Source organism: Chiloscyllium plagiosum, unplaced genomic scaffold, assembly GCF_037043375.1.
Source record: "Chiloscyllium plagiosum isolate Xiang-an unplaced genomic scaffold, Cpla_swu_hap1 HiC_scaffold_1, whole genome shotgun sequence".
NCBI classification, from domain to species: Eukaryota; Metazoa; Chordata; class Chondrichthyes; order Orectolobiformes; family Hemiscylliidae; genus Chiloscyllium; species Chiloscyllium plagiosum.
This window is the reverse complement of record NW_028270139.1, coordinates 149,360,003-149,375,441: the sequence shown is the minus strand read 5'-3', so window position 1 is coordinate 149,375,441 and position 15,439 is coordinate 149,360,003. Positions and strand designations below refer to the sequence as shown.

The 15,439-nt window shown below is 43.7% G+C and overlaps 1 protein-coding gene across 2 annotated transcripts in view; it reads left to right on the top strand.

Moving 5' to 3' along the window:
* Positions 1-15,050, top strand: part of rpia (ribose 5-phosphate isomerase A (ribose 5-phosphate epimerase)) — a 28,036-nt gene extending 12,986 nt beyond the window's left edge. Inside the window, exons 4-9 of one of the 2 annotated variants that reach the window (XM_043698885.2) lie at positions 2,220-2,279; positions 7,939-8,003; positions 9,072-9,140; positions 9,348-9,489; positions 11,167-11,266; positions 13,723-15,050. In XM_043698885.2, the coding sequence (XP_043554820.1) occupies positions 2,220-2,279; positions 7,939-8,003; positions 9,072-9,140; positions 9,348-9,489; positions 11,167-11,266; positions 13,723-13,820 (534 nt within the window). In that variant the 3' untranslated portion in view covers positions 13,821-15,050. The remainder of the gene's footprint in view (positions 1-2,219; positions 2,280-7,938; positions 8,004-9,071; positions 9,141-9,347; positions 9,490-11,166; positions 11,267-13,722) is intronic. The other variant, XM_043698974.2, reaches the window with a different exon arrangement.
* The last annotated feature ends 389 nt before the right edge of the window (positions 15,051-15,439 follow it).

The window sequence follows — 15,439 nt, the reverse complement described above, 5'->3', positions numbered from 1 at the left end:
GCGCAGTTCCGATTGCCACACTATAGGAAGGATGTGGAGGTTTTGGAGACGGTGTAGAAAAGGTTTTCCAGGATGTTACTCTGGTTGGTGTGTATTAGCTACAAGAGGGTTGGACAAACTTGGATTGCTTTTGATAGCATGTCGGAGGCTGAAGGGGTGACCTGATAGAAGTGTAGAAAATTGAGAGACAGGAGGATGTATAATTGGAGTCGCTTTCTCAGGGTGGAATTGTGAAATATTCGGGAACATAGGATTAAGGATGTGGATGTAGGTTTGCTCGCTGAGCTGCAAGATTAGTTTCCAGACGTTTCGTTACCTTACTAGGTAACATCTTCAGTAGGCCTTGGGCAAAACAAATCTTCTCAAAACTCGCTAATTTAGGATTAAGGTGAGAAGGGGAACGTGTAAAGGAGGTGTGCAAGGCAAGTTTTTACACCATGTGGTAGGTTCATGGAGCATGCTGCCAGGGGAGGTGGTAGAAGCAGATGTGTTTAAACAGGCACATGAACAGGCAGAGAATTGAGGGATACAGCCCGTGTACAAGCAGATGGGTTTCGTTTGGAGTATTATGATTGCCAAAGATGTGGTGGGCCGAAAGGCCTGTTATTGTGCTGTAGTATTTTATGCTCTGAGTAATTCATTGCATGTGAAGGGTTGAGTCATGTTGCAGGGGTGCATGATCAGGAGTTATTGTGAGGCAAACCCTTCACCACCAGTTTACTGTGCATCTGTCATGTGTGTTCCTCCTGTATTTGGAGAAGCCGTTTGACTCTTGTGATAACATAAGCAGTAACAGAATATGATGGATAATGCAAATCAGTTTGAAAGCAGCTGGCTGTCATTGCCTTGTTGATAGAACACTTTATTTCTTTAAAAAAAAGGTGCAAATGGCAACTTTGAAGTGACCACCCGTCAGTCTTTTTATTTTTTTCTGCAAACTAATGAATTGAATTGAATAATAATTGGGCGGCTGTTACTCCCCAGTTAGGTTCAGTTCCTCACTTGAAGCCTGTTCCTGGCTGACCTGGGCATTGCGAGTCTCACTGTGAAAGAGAGAGATGATTTTTTTTTTAAATCCTCTCCTGTCTACCCATACCCTTTCCACTGGGTCACTTGATGGTTATGAGCCATTGATAATCTCTCCCTAACTCTCAGGCATTGGGTCAGTTGTAACTTCTGAATTACAACCAGAGTTTGTCTTGAATGGAATGAAAGTTAAGGTCAAGAGGCCGTATATCAACATTAATCTTCTTTCAAATTTCAAAATATTTCTGGTGATGCCTGTGACTCTGGCAAGAAAATTGTAATCTCACTGGGGCTATTTTCCCTGGCATGTTGAATGTTGAGAAATGCCCTAATGGAAGTTTATAAAATCTTGAGGGCCATGGATAGGTTGAATAGCCAAAGACTTTTCCCTAGATGTGTGAGTCCAAAAACTAGAGGACGTAGGTTTAAGGTGAGAGGGGAAAGATTTCAAAGGAAAGGGGCAATCTTTTCAGAGGGTGGTGTGAGTATGGAATGAGCTGCCAGAGGAAGTGGTAGAGGCTGGTACAATTACAACATTTAAAAGGCATCTGGATGGGTATATGAATAGGAAGGGTTTAGAGGGATATGGGCCGGGTGCTGGCACATGGAACTAGATTAATTTAGGATATCTGGTTGGCGTGGATGAGTTGGAGTGAAGAGCCTGTTTCCATGCAGTACATCTCTACAACTCCAAAAAGAGCCTTGCGGTGCAGTGATACCATCTCTAACCCTGAGCCCGAAAGTCCTGGTTCAAGACCCAGGTTTATCAGAAATTTCACAACAGGTTGATTGAAATAATTGTTGTATCTCAGAGTGGGTACCTTTTGCATGAGATTTGTGTGGACCGTTTGACCATAAAAGAACTTTCCATGCAAGTGTTCTGCCAGTCAGCTTCCTCACAGTCGGACTGCAGCCCATTCTACCCAATTTCTTAGCTCCTGTTCTGAAAACAACAAATGCTGGAAATGAAAGCAGGTCAGGCAGCATCCATGGAGAGGTAGCACACTAACATTTCGTGTCTAGATGATTCTTCATCAGAGACGACATGAAGTGTGGAGGGGGCAGCGTTAATGGGGGGAGGTGGGTTGGAGTGTAGAGTGCAAAGGGGGAAAGGATGTTGATAGTTCAGATGAAGTGTTCAGATAGTGAGAATGGTGTGTCTAACTGTATTGGTCTTCATTCATCTCCTTCAGGCTCGTCAGCTAATCCTACAGCATCAGTTGACTCTCAGTGACCTGGACAGACACCCGGAGGTAGGGCATGTTTTTCTGTCTTTTGTTGTGCTGCTTTGTGGCTGCAGGAAATCGACACAAAAACACAGCATTCAGCCAGCATCTGTGGAGAAAGGAATGGAGTTAGTGTTTCCTTTTTGAAAGAGATTGTCAGTTCATACTGAATAACTATTTCTGCTTTCGTATTCAGATACGACCTGATTGCTTGCATGTAATATGAACAGTGAATGCAGGAAGCAGAATGCTCGTTTGTAGATTCTTCAGCAGTGTAAAAATCAGGCAAAACTGTATTACACAGAAGTGCTCCACACACATGAACTTGAAATAAAACTGTCCACTTTTCATCCATCAAGGACCTTGAACACTACCACGTACAGGGACAGCAGTTATGTGGGAACACAATCCATTCCAAACCCCCCTCTAAATTGCTAACTATCTTCACTTCAAAATATACCTGTATTCCTTATAAGCGTATGAACAAGAAATCAAAGTATGCCATTTGCCCCTTCAGATTACTCTGCCATTTAATGAGCTCAAGGCTGAGTTGATAACAACCTCCTCCAAATTCTCACCAAACCCTGATTAATTTTTCAATTCCTTGTTTAACAAGAATCCATTAACCTCAGCCTTAAAAATTTTCAATGTCTCCGCGCTCTCTAGCTTTTTCAGAAAGAGAGCTCCAAAGATTTATAAGTCTCTTGAGAAGAAATTCCAACTTGCGTGTTTTAGATAGGTGGCTCATATTTATAAATAGCGACCTTTTGTCTTGAGTTTCTCCTGAAAGAGGACACATTCTCTCCATGTTGAAAGTTTCTGGGACTTTGTAAGTTTCAGTCATTGCCTCTTGGTTCTCTGAATTTCAATGGATACAAGCATAGCTGGTCCAACCTCTCCTCATGAGACAACCCACCTATTGCAGGCATTAATCCTGGAAAATTTCTCTGAACTGTTTCCACTGTATTCATATCCTTCATAAATAAGGTGACCAGTATGCCAGATGTAGGCTCACCAGTTCCCTGCATAACTGAAGCATAACCCCTTTGGTATTCAGTTCTCCTTACACTTTGACAAGCAGCTGAAGCAAGAACTGTTTAGAACTTAAACTTGACATAAAAAAGTTGGGAAGGTGAGTAGTGATAATGACTGAGGGAATAAAATGTGGGGAAATGTGAGGTTATGCTCTTTGGTAGGAAGAATAGAAGAGCTAACTATTATTTAAATGGAGAAAGCTGCAGCAAGAAGGGATTTTGGGATCCTACTGCGCGAATCGCAAAAAACTAGCATCCAAGTTCTGTGGGTAATAGGAAGGCAAATAGAATGTTGATCTTTATTTCAAACAGAATGGAAGATAAAAGTGGTAAGGTTTTACATAGGACCTGTACTGCGCTGTAATGTTCTTCAGTCCTCTGTTGCGCCGACCTGTGAAAATAATCTGATGCCCATCTAACCTACATCGTTCCATCATGATCCATATGTATGTCCAATGCCCATTTAAATGCCCTTAACTGTTGCTGGCAGGCCATTCCATGCCCCTACTACACTGAGTAAAGAAACTACCCTGATATCTGTCCTAAATCTATCACCCCTCAATTTAAAGCTACATCCCCTTGTGTGTTAGCCTTCACCATCTGAAGAAAAAAGCTATCACTGTCCCCCTATTTAACCCTCTGATTATCTTATATGTCTCTATTAAGTCACCCCTCAGCCGCCTTCTCTCCAACAAAAACAGCCTCCAGTTCCCTCTGCCTTTCCTCATAAGACTTTCCTTCCATAACAGGCAACATCCTAGTAAATCTCCTCTGCACCCTTTCCAAAGCTTCCACATTCTTCTGACAATGTGGTGACCAGAACTGCACACGATATTCCAGGTGCGGCTTTACCAGTGTCTTGTACAGCTGAAGCATGACCTCATGGCTCTGAAACTCAATCCCTCTACCAACACACCATATGCCTCCTTAACAACTCTATCAACCTGAGTGGCAACTTTCAGGGATTTATGCACCTGGACACCGAGCTCTCTCTGCTCTCAAGACTTTTACTATTAACCCAGGACTCTGCATTCCTGTTCCTTCCGAAGTGAACTTTTCTACATTAACCTCCATTTGCCACTTCTCAGCCCAGGTCTGCATCTTATCTATATCCCTCTGTAACCCACAACATCCTTCAGCACTATCCACAACTCTGCCTACCTTCGTGTCATCTGCAAATTTACCAATCCATCCTTCGACGCCCACCTCCAAACCATTTATAAAAATGACAAACATCAGTGGCCCCAAAACAGATCCTTTGGCACACCACTAGTACCTTCATCCACCTGTTTTATCACCTTCTCGAAGAACTCACTAAAGTTAGTGAGGCACAATCTATCCTTAACAAAACCATGTTGACTGTCCCTAATCAAATTATTCCTTTCCAGATGGTTGTAAATCCTATCTCTTCTAACCTTTCCGACTCCTTACCCACAACCAAAGTAATTACCAGGGTTGCCCTGACTCCCCTTCTTAATCAAGGGAACAGCATTTGCTATCCTCCAGACTTCTGGCACGACTCTTGTCGATGACATAAAGACCAAAGCCAAAGGCTCTGCAACCTTCTCCCTGGCTTCAGAGAATCCAAGGATAAAGCCCATCCGGCCTCGGGGTCTTATCTATTTTCAGATCTTCCAAAATTGCTAAAACCTCCTCTTTGTCAACCTTAATCCCATCTAATCTTGTAGCCTGTATCTTCGTATTCTCACTAACATTGCCCTTTCCAATGTGAATACTGACGAAAAGTATTCATTAAGCGCTTCCCTTAGGTCCTCCAGTTCCACACACAACTTTCCACTACTGTCTTTGATTGGACCTAATCTTACTCTCGTCATTCTTTTATTCCTGATATACCTATAGAATGCCTTAGGATTTTCCTTGATCCTATTCATCAACAACTTCTCATTTCCCCATCTGGCTCTTCTTAGCCCTCTCTTTAGATCTTTTCTGGCTAACTTATAACTCTCACACCCCTTTCACGCCTCATCCTCACAAGCCGCCTCCTTTTTCTTGACAAGAGCTTCAACATCTTTAGTAAACCATGGCTCCCTCTCTCAACATCTCCCTCCCTGCCTGATAAGTATCTACTTATCAATGACCCACAGTAGCTGTTCCTTGAATAAGATACACATTTCAAGTGTGTCCATTCCCTTCAGTTTCCTTCCCCATCCAATGCATCCTAAATCTTGCCTAATCCTTCATAATTGCCTTTCCCCAAGTTATACCTCTTTCCCTGTGATATATACCTATTCATGCCCATTGCTATTATGGTCACTATTGCCAAAGTGCTCACCTACTTCCAAATCTAACACCTGGCCATGTTCATTCCTCAGTACCAAATCTAATATGGCATCGCCCCTTATTGGTCTGAACATACTGTGTCAGGAAACCCTGCATACATTGATCAAACACTGACCCATCCAAACTACTTGAAATATCGTATTCCCAGTCAATATTGAGGAAGTTAAAGTTCCCCATAACAACTACCCTGTTTGTCTCACTCCTATCGAGAATCATCTTTGCTATCCTTTCCTCTACATCCCTTCAACAATTCGGAGCCTATGGAAAACTCCCAAAAGAGTGACCCCTCTTTCCCTGTTTCTAACCTCGGCCCAAACTACCTCAGTGGAGGAGTCCTCTAATGTTATTTCCGCTGCAGTAATACTACCCCTGATTAACAATGCCCCTCCCCTCTTTTCCCATCCCCCTGCTGCATTAGTTGAAACACCAACAAACATCCCACATGCCCCCATGATATTGGTACCACTCTGATTCAGGTGAAGACCATCCTGTTTGAAGAGGTCCCACCTTCCCCAGAAAGAGCTCCAATTATCTAAGAATCAAAAACCCTCCCTCCTGCACCATCCCTGCAGCCATATGCTCAGCTCTGCTCTCTCCCTGTTCCTCGTTTCACTAGCACATGGCACGGGCAACAGACCAGAGATGACAACTCTGTTCTAGCACTAAGCTTCCACCTGAATTTCTGCCTTATATCCCCACCCCTTTTCCTATCTATGTCGTTGGTGCCTATGTGGACCATGACTTGGGGCTGCTCCCCCTTCCCCTCAAGAGTCTCAAACGCGACCAGAGAAATCACAAACCCCGGGAGGTGACACACCAATTGTGAGTTTCACTCGTACCTACAGAATCTCATATCTGCCGCCCTAACTATGGAGTCCCCAATGACTAAAGCTCATCTCCTCTTCCCCCTTCCCTCTCTGAGCAACAGGGACAGACCCTGCCCCAGAAACCTGTGCCCCATTGCTTATCCCTGGTAAGTCGTTCTCTCTCTCTCTTTCTTTCCCCCCCCCCACAACAGTATCCAGAACGGTATACATGTTGTTGAGGGGAACCACTACAGGAGATCCCTACACTGCCTGCCAGGTCCTTTTCCTACCCCTGACGGTAACCAATCTACCTCTTTCATGTGGCTGTGGAATAACTACCTCCCTGTAACTCCTCTCAATAACCCCTCCACCTCCTGAATGCTTCGAAGTTCATCCAGCTCCACGTCCAGTTCCCTAACACAATTCTCTCGGAGCTGGAGTTGGGTGCACTTCCCACAGATGAGGTCAGCAGGGACACCAGAGGTGACCCTTACCTCCCACATACTGCAGGAGGAACGTTCAACTGCCCCAACCTCCATTCCTGCTATTCTAAATTCCCAAATAAACTGCCGGGAAAAAAAACAAACGGAACACAAAAGGAAATTCTTGTCACCTTACCAACCGACGCACGGAACGTTTTGTTTTGGTTAAAGGAGGAGGATGGGTGAGAGGCACTACCTGAGTAGTGTTTTGGGTAAAGCAACCACCCAACTAAAGCTGTTCTTTGTTCAAACTGCACAGGCAGTAGTCGGAGGACAGCTGGAATGTTGGGAATAGTTTTGTTCCCTTATCTTGCGAAGGATATACTGTCATTGGAGGTAGTACAGAGGAAGTTCACAAAGTTGATTCCAGATGTGAAGGGATTTCCTTATGAGAATGTGTTGAGTAGATTGGACCGGTACTGACTGGAGTTTACGGAAATACGAGACCTTATTGGAACATACAAGATTCTTAGTGATTTCTTCAAGGTAGATGCTGAGAGTTATTGTGGGTCAACCCACAGCAGGTGGACTGCAGCGGTTCAAGAAGGCAGATCATCACCACCTTCTCAAGGGCAACTAGGGATGGGCAATAAATGCTGGTCAGCCAGCGATGCCCACCTCCCACAAATGAATTAAATTTGTTTTTTTTTTAGGAAAGGGTTGTTTTCCTCTTGAAGAGTCTCAGACCAGAGAGCATAATCTCAGGAATGTGTTACACGTTTAAGAGCGTTAAGGAATTGTTTCTCCGAAGGTAGTGAATGTGTGGAATTCTTTACCACAGAGGGCTGAAGGTACTGGGTTGTTAAGCATATTCAAGGCTGTTACAGACATATATTTTTAGTCAGTAGGGGGATCGAGAGTTAAGCCGGAAAGTAGGGTTGAGGATTACCAGATCACCCACGATCTCATTGCACGAGGGAGCAGACTCATTAGGCTGAATGGCCTAGTTCTGCCGCTTCATCTTAACAAAAGTGCCTTGTATAACGTGTTAATCCATCTGCATGGACAGCGGCATTGCTGTGCATTAACAGGATTGACATGTTTTTTTTATTTTCTCTGTTAGCTCGATGTTGCTATTGATGGTGCAGATGAAGTGGATTGTGACCTGAACTTAATCAAAGGTGGAGGGTGAGTGTTTGCTCTTTGAAAATTAGGTATGGAAAAGGGCCTGCTGTTTATCAAAAAGTGCGGAATGTTCCTTGCAACAAGAACGGTTGCAGAGCCCCATCCTCTTCCATTTGACTAAAGACCATCCACTCTGTTTTGTGTGAGAGGCTCTGCTGTTGAATCCTTCCATAATGTTAATCAAATTAACTTCATAGAGACATTAACAGAGATGGCTCAGTGTGTTCACATGCTGCCTTACGGCGCCAGGGACTTGGGTTTAATTCCACCCTCGGGTGACTCTGCATTGTGTTTGCATGTGCTTCCCGTGTCTGCGTGGGTTTCCTTTGGATGCTCCAATTTCCTCCCACAGTCCAAAGATGGGCACGATAGGTAGACTGACAATGCTAAATTGCCCTTGGTATCCAGGGTCATGCAGGTTAGGTGGATTGGCCGTGGTAAATACAGAACAACCTTGATTATCTGAACTAGATCTCAAGGTCCCGATGCTTGGGTAAACTGTTATCTGAACCTTTGATTGTCTGAACAAATTACTCCCCGCCAGTGTTGCTCTGATAATCAAGGTTGCCCTGTATGGGGTTATGGGAATTGGCCGTGGGTCTGAGTGGGATGCGCTTCAAAGGGTTGGTGTGGACTCGATGGGCTGAATGGCCTGCTCCGACAGTATAGATTTTCTGTGAACCTCTATAAATAATGCTCAAGAATTCCTTCTTAGCCTTGCTTAATCTCCTTGGTGTGACTTTTTCAGTCATTCTTTCACTGTGGGAGTGATGTCTTATTGCTCCAATTTCAGCAAATTCCCCCGGCTTTGTTTGAGGGTCGCTCTAAGCATGTTGCATGATAGGAATTCTCTGCGTGTGACCAGAGCTCGGAACCGATGCTTTGAGGCAAAAAGGCCTGGGCTGCTCTTTATGAAACAATTGTTTGGCCAAGCAAGCCAATCTTCCACAGCGTTGTAGAGGTGTCAGTGCGCTAGTGGCGGCGGTTCAGTCCATCGGAAAGTTTCTGGGCAGGGATGATAGAGTGTGTTTTGAATCTAACACCGTTTTCTCCCCTGGCCTTTTCCAATAGAGGATGCTTGACTCAGGAGAAGATTGTTGCTGGCTGTGCCAAGAGGTTCATTGTGGTTGCAGATTACAGGTGAGTGGCTCGCTGGATCATTAGGCCCCGGTTTCTTTTTTCACCTACAGAGAGAAAGTGTCTTTGTAAATGGCAATCCTCCGGTGGTTCAAAGTCTTTTCTGGATTCAGGTGAAGACTTTTCAATCCCATTGTGGTTTGAATTCCCGTAGTTTCCACAGATTTTTTTGTTTTATGCCATGTCATCTTTTGAATTTTGTTTTTCAAGGAAGGATTCCAAAAGCCTTGGTGAAAAATGGAAAAAAGGCGTTCCGATTGAAGTCATCCCGATGGCTTATGTGCCAGTAACCAAGGCAATTGCTGCTAAATTTGGTGGGGAAGCAGAATTGCGAATGGCTGTCAGTAAAGCTGTAAGTACAGACCTTAGCCGAACCCACTCGAAACCAAGAATTCTCTTCTAGATAGAGCAGGCACATTGGTATTTGGATCTTTCTCTTTAAAGAGAAGCAGGTCTTGTTTAAGCTTATTTTTTTTTCTTTAATGGTATCTTTATAGAAGTTTACAAAATCATGAAGGGCATGCACTGGGTGAATATCCAAGGACTTTTCTCTAGGGTAGGGGAGTTCAAAACTAGAGGGCATAGGTTTAAGGTGAGAGGGGAAAGGGACCCGAGGGGCAACTTTTTCACGCAGAGGATGAGCTGTATGGAATGAGCTGCCAGTGGAAGTGGTTAAGGCTGATACAGTTATAACATTTAAAGGCATCTGGACGTGTATATGAGATCATAAGACATAGGAGCAGAAGTTAGGCCATTCAGCCCATCGAGTCTGCTCCACCATTTAATCATGGCAGATAATTTTCTCAAAGAGGAGAAAGTGAGGACAGCAGATGCTGGAGTACCAGAGTTGAAAAATGTGGTGCTGGAAAAATACAGCAGGCCAGGCAGCATCCGAGGAGCAGGGCTCCTGAAGAAGGGCTTATGCCCGCAACGTCGATTCTCCTGCTCCTCGGATGCTGCCTGGCCTGCTGTGTTTTTCCAGCACCACATTTTTCAACTGATAATTTTCTCAACCCATTCTCCCGCTTTCTCCCTGTAACCCTTGATATCTATGATAATCAAGAATGAATAGGAAGGGCTTAGAGGGTTATGGGCCAAATGCAGGCAAGTGGGACAAGATTAATTGAGAATATCTAGTTGGCATGGACGAGTTGGACTGACTGGTCTGTTCCTGTGCTGTACAGCTCTATATTGTATGCGACTGTCACTGGCATGGCCAGCATGTCTTGCTCATCCCTAATTGCCATTAAACATGCCCTAAAATGGCTTGCTCAGGTTGTTTGGAGGATGATTTGGAGATGGCAGTGTTGGACTGGGATGTACAAAGTCAAAAATCACACAACACCAGGTTATAGTCCAACACTTCCAATTAAATCTCTTGGACTATAACCTGGTGTTGTGTGATTTTTAACTTTGTTTGGAGGATGGTTGAGACTCTGTCTAATTGCTGCAGGTCTGGAGTCCCATGCAAGCCAGACAAAGTGAGGACAGCAGATTTCCTTCCTGAAGGACATTTGGTGAACTAGATGAGTTTGTACGACAAACGTTAATAAGTTCATGGTCACCATTACTGAAGTGAGCTCCGTATCTCTGAGTTTAAGTTCTACCAGCTATGATGTGAACCCATATCTCCTGCCCAGAACATTTGGCTTAGGCTTCTGGATTGCTCATCCACTACATCACTGTCTTAATGTGAAACATCTCCATAGATCATTTGGTCAGCAGTATAGAACCCTGAACTCTCTGAAATAGGATCTTTTATTTCCATATGAACTGGACCTTCAGATGAATATCTAATCCAGAGTATGCCACTACCCCCAGCACTGCACTGGTGTCATTCTTAGATTTTGTGCTTCGTTGGGATTTTCACCCATCTTTGGGGTCACATTGGGTGGTACTCTCACCTGTGCCTTGGTTAATGTCTTGTGAAATGGCAAGTGTCAACCAGGGATCTTGAGTGTGCTCTTTGGGTTTTCAGTGTCCAGGATTTGAGAGAATTGAACTGTTTCAATATTTCGGTTTTTCCTAGGGACCAGTGGTGACAGATAATGGGAATTTCATTCTGGACTGGAAGTTTAATAATGTCTCTGACTGGAGAAAGGTGAATGTTGGCATTAAAATGATTCCAGGTAAGGAAATTGCTTAAATTCTAAGTGTAGATACACTGTTTTAATGGATTAGCAGTTTGCAGTCACTTTCAAAGTGAGTTTTGGTAGTGTGGTTAACTGCCTGCTAGTAACAGTTGAGCGATGTATAGAAACAGTGAAGACTGGAGCACTGTGCACAGTGTGTGTACCCCAGAAATCTGTGCTAGGTCCCTTACTGTTTGAGGGATTCATAAATAATTCGAGTTGAGAATGTGGGAGGATTGCTAAGTACGTTTGCAGGTGACACCGATTTGGTTGGCAGTGAGGAGGAAACTGTTTGGTTACAGGAAGGTGTAAGCTGGTCAGATCGGTGGCAGATGGAATCAAACCCTGATAGATGTGAGGTGATGCACTATGGAAGAAAAAAACAAGACAATGGAGTACTCGATAAATGCTCAGGACACTGGGAAGCTCTGAGGAACAGCATGATCTTGGGTGCTTGTCTACAGATCCTGGAAGGTGGCAGGACAGATTAATTGGGTAAATGAAGCATATGGGATGCTTGCCTTTATCAGCTGTGGCATAGATTATAAGAGCAGGAAAGTGATGTTGGAGTTGCTCAGAACTTTGGTTAAGCTGGAGTTGTGTGCAGTTCTGGTCACCACACTGTAGGAAAGATGTGATTATACTCTGGGTGAGAAGGAAATTCACCAGGTATTGGCTGGGATGGAGCATTTCAGCTACGAAGGAAAGGCGAGATAAACTCAGATTGTTCTCTTTGGAGCAGAGAAGGTTGAGGGGGGATCTGAATGAGATGCATAAGATAGAAGGGCACGGACAGGGTCGATAGGAAGCGACTTCCTTTTTAGTCAAAAGGGTCAGTAACAAGAGGAATAATTTTAAAGTGAGACACAAGAGGTTTCAAGGGGGTTTGAGGAAAAGTTTTCTCACCCAGCGGGTGGTGGAATGCACTGTATGGGAGGGTAGCTGAGGCAGGAAACCTCACAACCTTTTAAAAAGTACTTGAGCGAGCACTTCAAATGCCATAACATTGAAGGCTATGGGCCTAGTGTAGGAACGTGGGACGAGTGTAGGTAATGTACAGTCAGCAATGCTACATGTTCAGGCTTCTTGTATATTATGTGATTCTGATTGTTTGAGGCAAATGGTTGATCTGGATATGGAGGATTATTGTAAACTATTTCTCCCTCTGTTATTTGTATGCATATTTTCTTCTTTCTTTTTTGTATGCTAACCATCTCTTCTACTTCTCTTTCATGTATAAAATTTTGCGGCTTTATTTTGCATGTTCATTCTTTCTCGGTCTAAGTGTGTGTCTGTGTCTGTGTCGTAGAGTTACGTCCAGTTCTTAGCAGATACTGACGTTTTTCTTTCTATCATTGTTGGGGTGTAAGGTCAACACTCGTCACTCATCCGTGAAGCCCCAGTGAACTGATTGGCCTGTTAAGGGTCAACCACCTTACTGTGGGTCTGGAGTCACATGTAGGCCCTACAGGAGTACGGGAGTCCGATTTCATTCTCTGAAAGGAATTTGTCATTCAATTATTGACAATCGAGTCATTTTGTTACTGAGATTTATTCCAGATTTCTTTCTTAATTGCATTTAAATCCCACCTCTTTTCTCCCCCCCCCCCCCCCCCGCCATCTCAAGCTACAGTGGAGGTATTAGAACTTGTCTCTGGAGCTTTAACCCTGGCCTCTAGATTACTACTCAAATAACTTTACCACTGTGCTACTACGTCCAAACTAATTGCATCTTCTAAATGGTTGCCACCTCTGTTTTGTGGTTACTCTATATTAATTTAGAGTCCAGCAAACTCCGTTACGTTTGTATCAATTCTCAGGATTTGAGTGTCACCCTGGTTATTGCTCCATGAGTTGATGCGATTGAGCGTCTTTCTAGATCATTTCAAAGAACAGTTAAGGGTTGACATTGGTGTGGGATTTGAGTCACTAGCTTGCATAAAGGCGGCAGATTTCCTTTCCTCATGGTGAACCTGTCTGAGTTTTGTGGCAGTCTGACGAACCTGAATCCAATGTGGAGAAGGAGGAAGGTGAGGGGATTTGGCTGGGATGCTGTCCAGTTGGTTCAGCTGGTTGTTTATGCTAAAACCTAGATAAATAACTTTCATTATCTAGACTACTTTTGAGTGAGTGGTTGTTGGCACGCATTGTGGGATTTCCAATTCCCTTTGAGAGATGAGGGGAGAGGGTAGAAGATGCATTGGAGCGTCCATTACCTTCAAGATCATTTCCACTGTCCCAGTGTCGAAATCGTGGAATTCCCTCCCAAACTGTGGGTCTGATGACCACACGTGGACGACACTGGTTCAGGAAGGTAGCTTGCCACCCTCTTCCTGAAGGGATGGACAATAAATGCTAGCTCATATCCTGAAACATCTTTATGAAGGAAGAGAATAAGGTCCCAAAATGTCTGTGAAACACTTCTAACTTCTACTTGCTCTGTCCCCCTGCAGGAGTGGTCGAGACGGGGTTATTCATCGGCATGGCAGAAAGGGTGTACTTTGGCTTGGAAGATGGATCTGTCTGTTTCCGAGACAGAGACTCTCAGTGATGAGTGAGGGGAGCTGGGGCTTCCTGTACTTGCGAAGATCACCTTGCCTTAAATCAATTGTTCTGCCAAATACCTTATTAACACTTTTTTAAACAGAAAAATATTGTTCTATTATTTGTTTTTATATTAAAGAAAACTGGCTTGGGTCATGTAATGAATAATATCTGCCTTTATATTTGAAGGATGAGGAATTGGTTATGGTTCAGGCATTATACCAATTCCTGGCAGCTCTCCTTGAAGTGACCAGGCAGTTAACTTCTTGACTGTGAAATCCAGAGTCCAAATAGGTTTTCCCTTGCTTTTGACTATATCATTATGGAATAATTGGTTCAGATATTAACTGTACGTGAAGTACAGTGAACTGTGTATGGGTCTGTGCACCTCTAGCAACCTGTTTCAAGCTCTACTCACAAATCAAGGTTACTGGGTGGGCCAGGAAGGTGATCGTGTGTTGGTGGTGGGGAGATATGGGACTAGACTCTTTAACTTTTGTTGTGGTCCTCCATTCTCCGTGATCTCCCTGACTATCTGGGCAATTCTGTACATCATCACCTCCATACAAGAGTCTGAAGAATGGGAAGTTAATCTATTTTCTTCATGTAAGAGAGGGATTCTGATAATGGGGCGACAACCTTAGTTCCTCCTCGTCCCATGAAGTTATTTGGTATCCTTCCACTGAATGTGGGCATTATTGGCATGGCCAGTATCTATGACCCATCTCTCATGGCCCTTGAGAAGATGGTGGTTAGCTGCTGCATTGGACAATAACTGCATGTGAAGTATGTACACCCACAGTGCTGTTAGAAAATGTGCACTCCAATCCAGTAAAAGCCCAGGTGCACACTTGCATGTTTGGCATCAGCATTTGCTGGTCCTTTGATTGGTTTGATGCTTTCAGACATTGATGGGAATTTCTACTATTATCCCTGAGCCGAATCAAGTTGCTTGGTCATGTGACTGCCTTAAAGCGCCAATCACCTTAGTGCTCTATGTGAAACACTGTGTTGCAACACTTGGCCTAGAACAACTTTATGATTGGTGTGTTCTCTGAGGTTTCACATTTTACCAAGTAATTTTAAAAAAATATATATGCACATATGTTATCTTAGAGTTCTACATCTTTTTGTGGCAATTTGCATGGATATTTTATTTTGGTGCAACACTTTTAACTGGATAGGCAAATATATTGTTTATACGTCAAATAAAAAGAATATGATCCTGTTCACCTGGTATTTTGTGGTGTTGGCTTTTTATTTCTAGAGTGTGGTTTTAAAAGTTTAAGTAGTTGAGAGTTAATGTTGCGGCTGTACAGAATGTTGGTTAGGCCACTGTTGGAATATTGCATGCAATTCTGGTCTCCTTCGTATCGGAAGGATGTTGTGAAACATGAAAGGGTTCAGAAAAGATTTACAAGGATGTTGCCAGGGTTGGAGGATTTGAGCTATAGGGAGAGGCTGAATAGACTGGAGCTGTTTTCTCTGGAGTGTTGGAGGCTGAGGGGTGACCTTATAGAGGTTTATAAAATCATGAGGGGCATGGCAAGGATAAACAAGTAAGTTCTTTTCCCTAGAGTGGGGGAGACCAGAACTAGAGGGCATAGGTTTAGAGTAAAAAGGGAA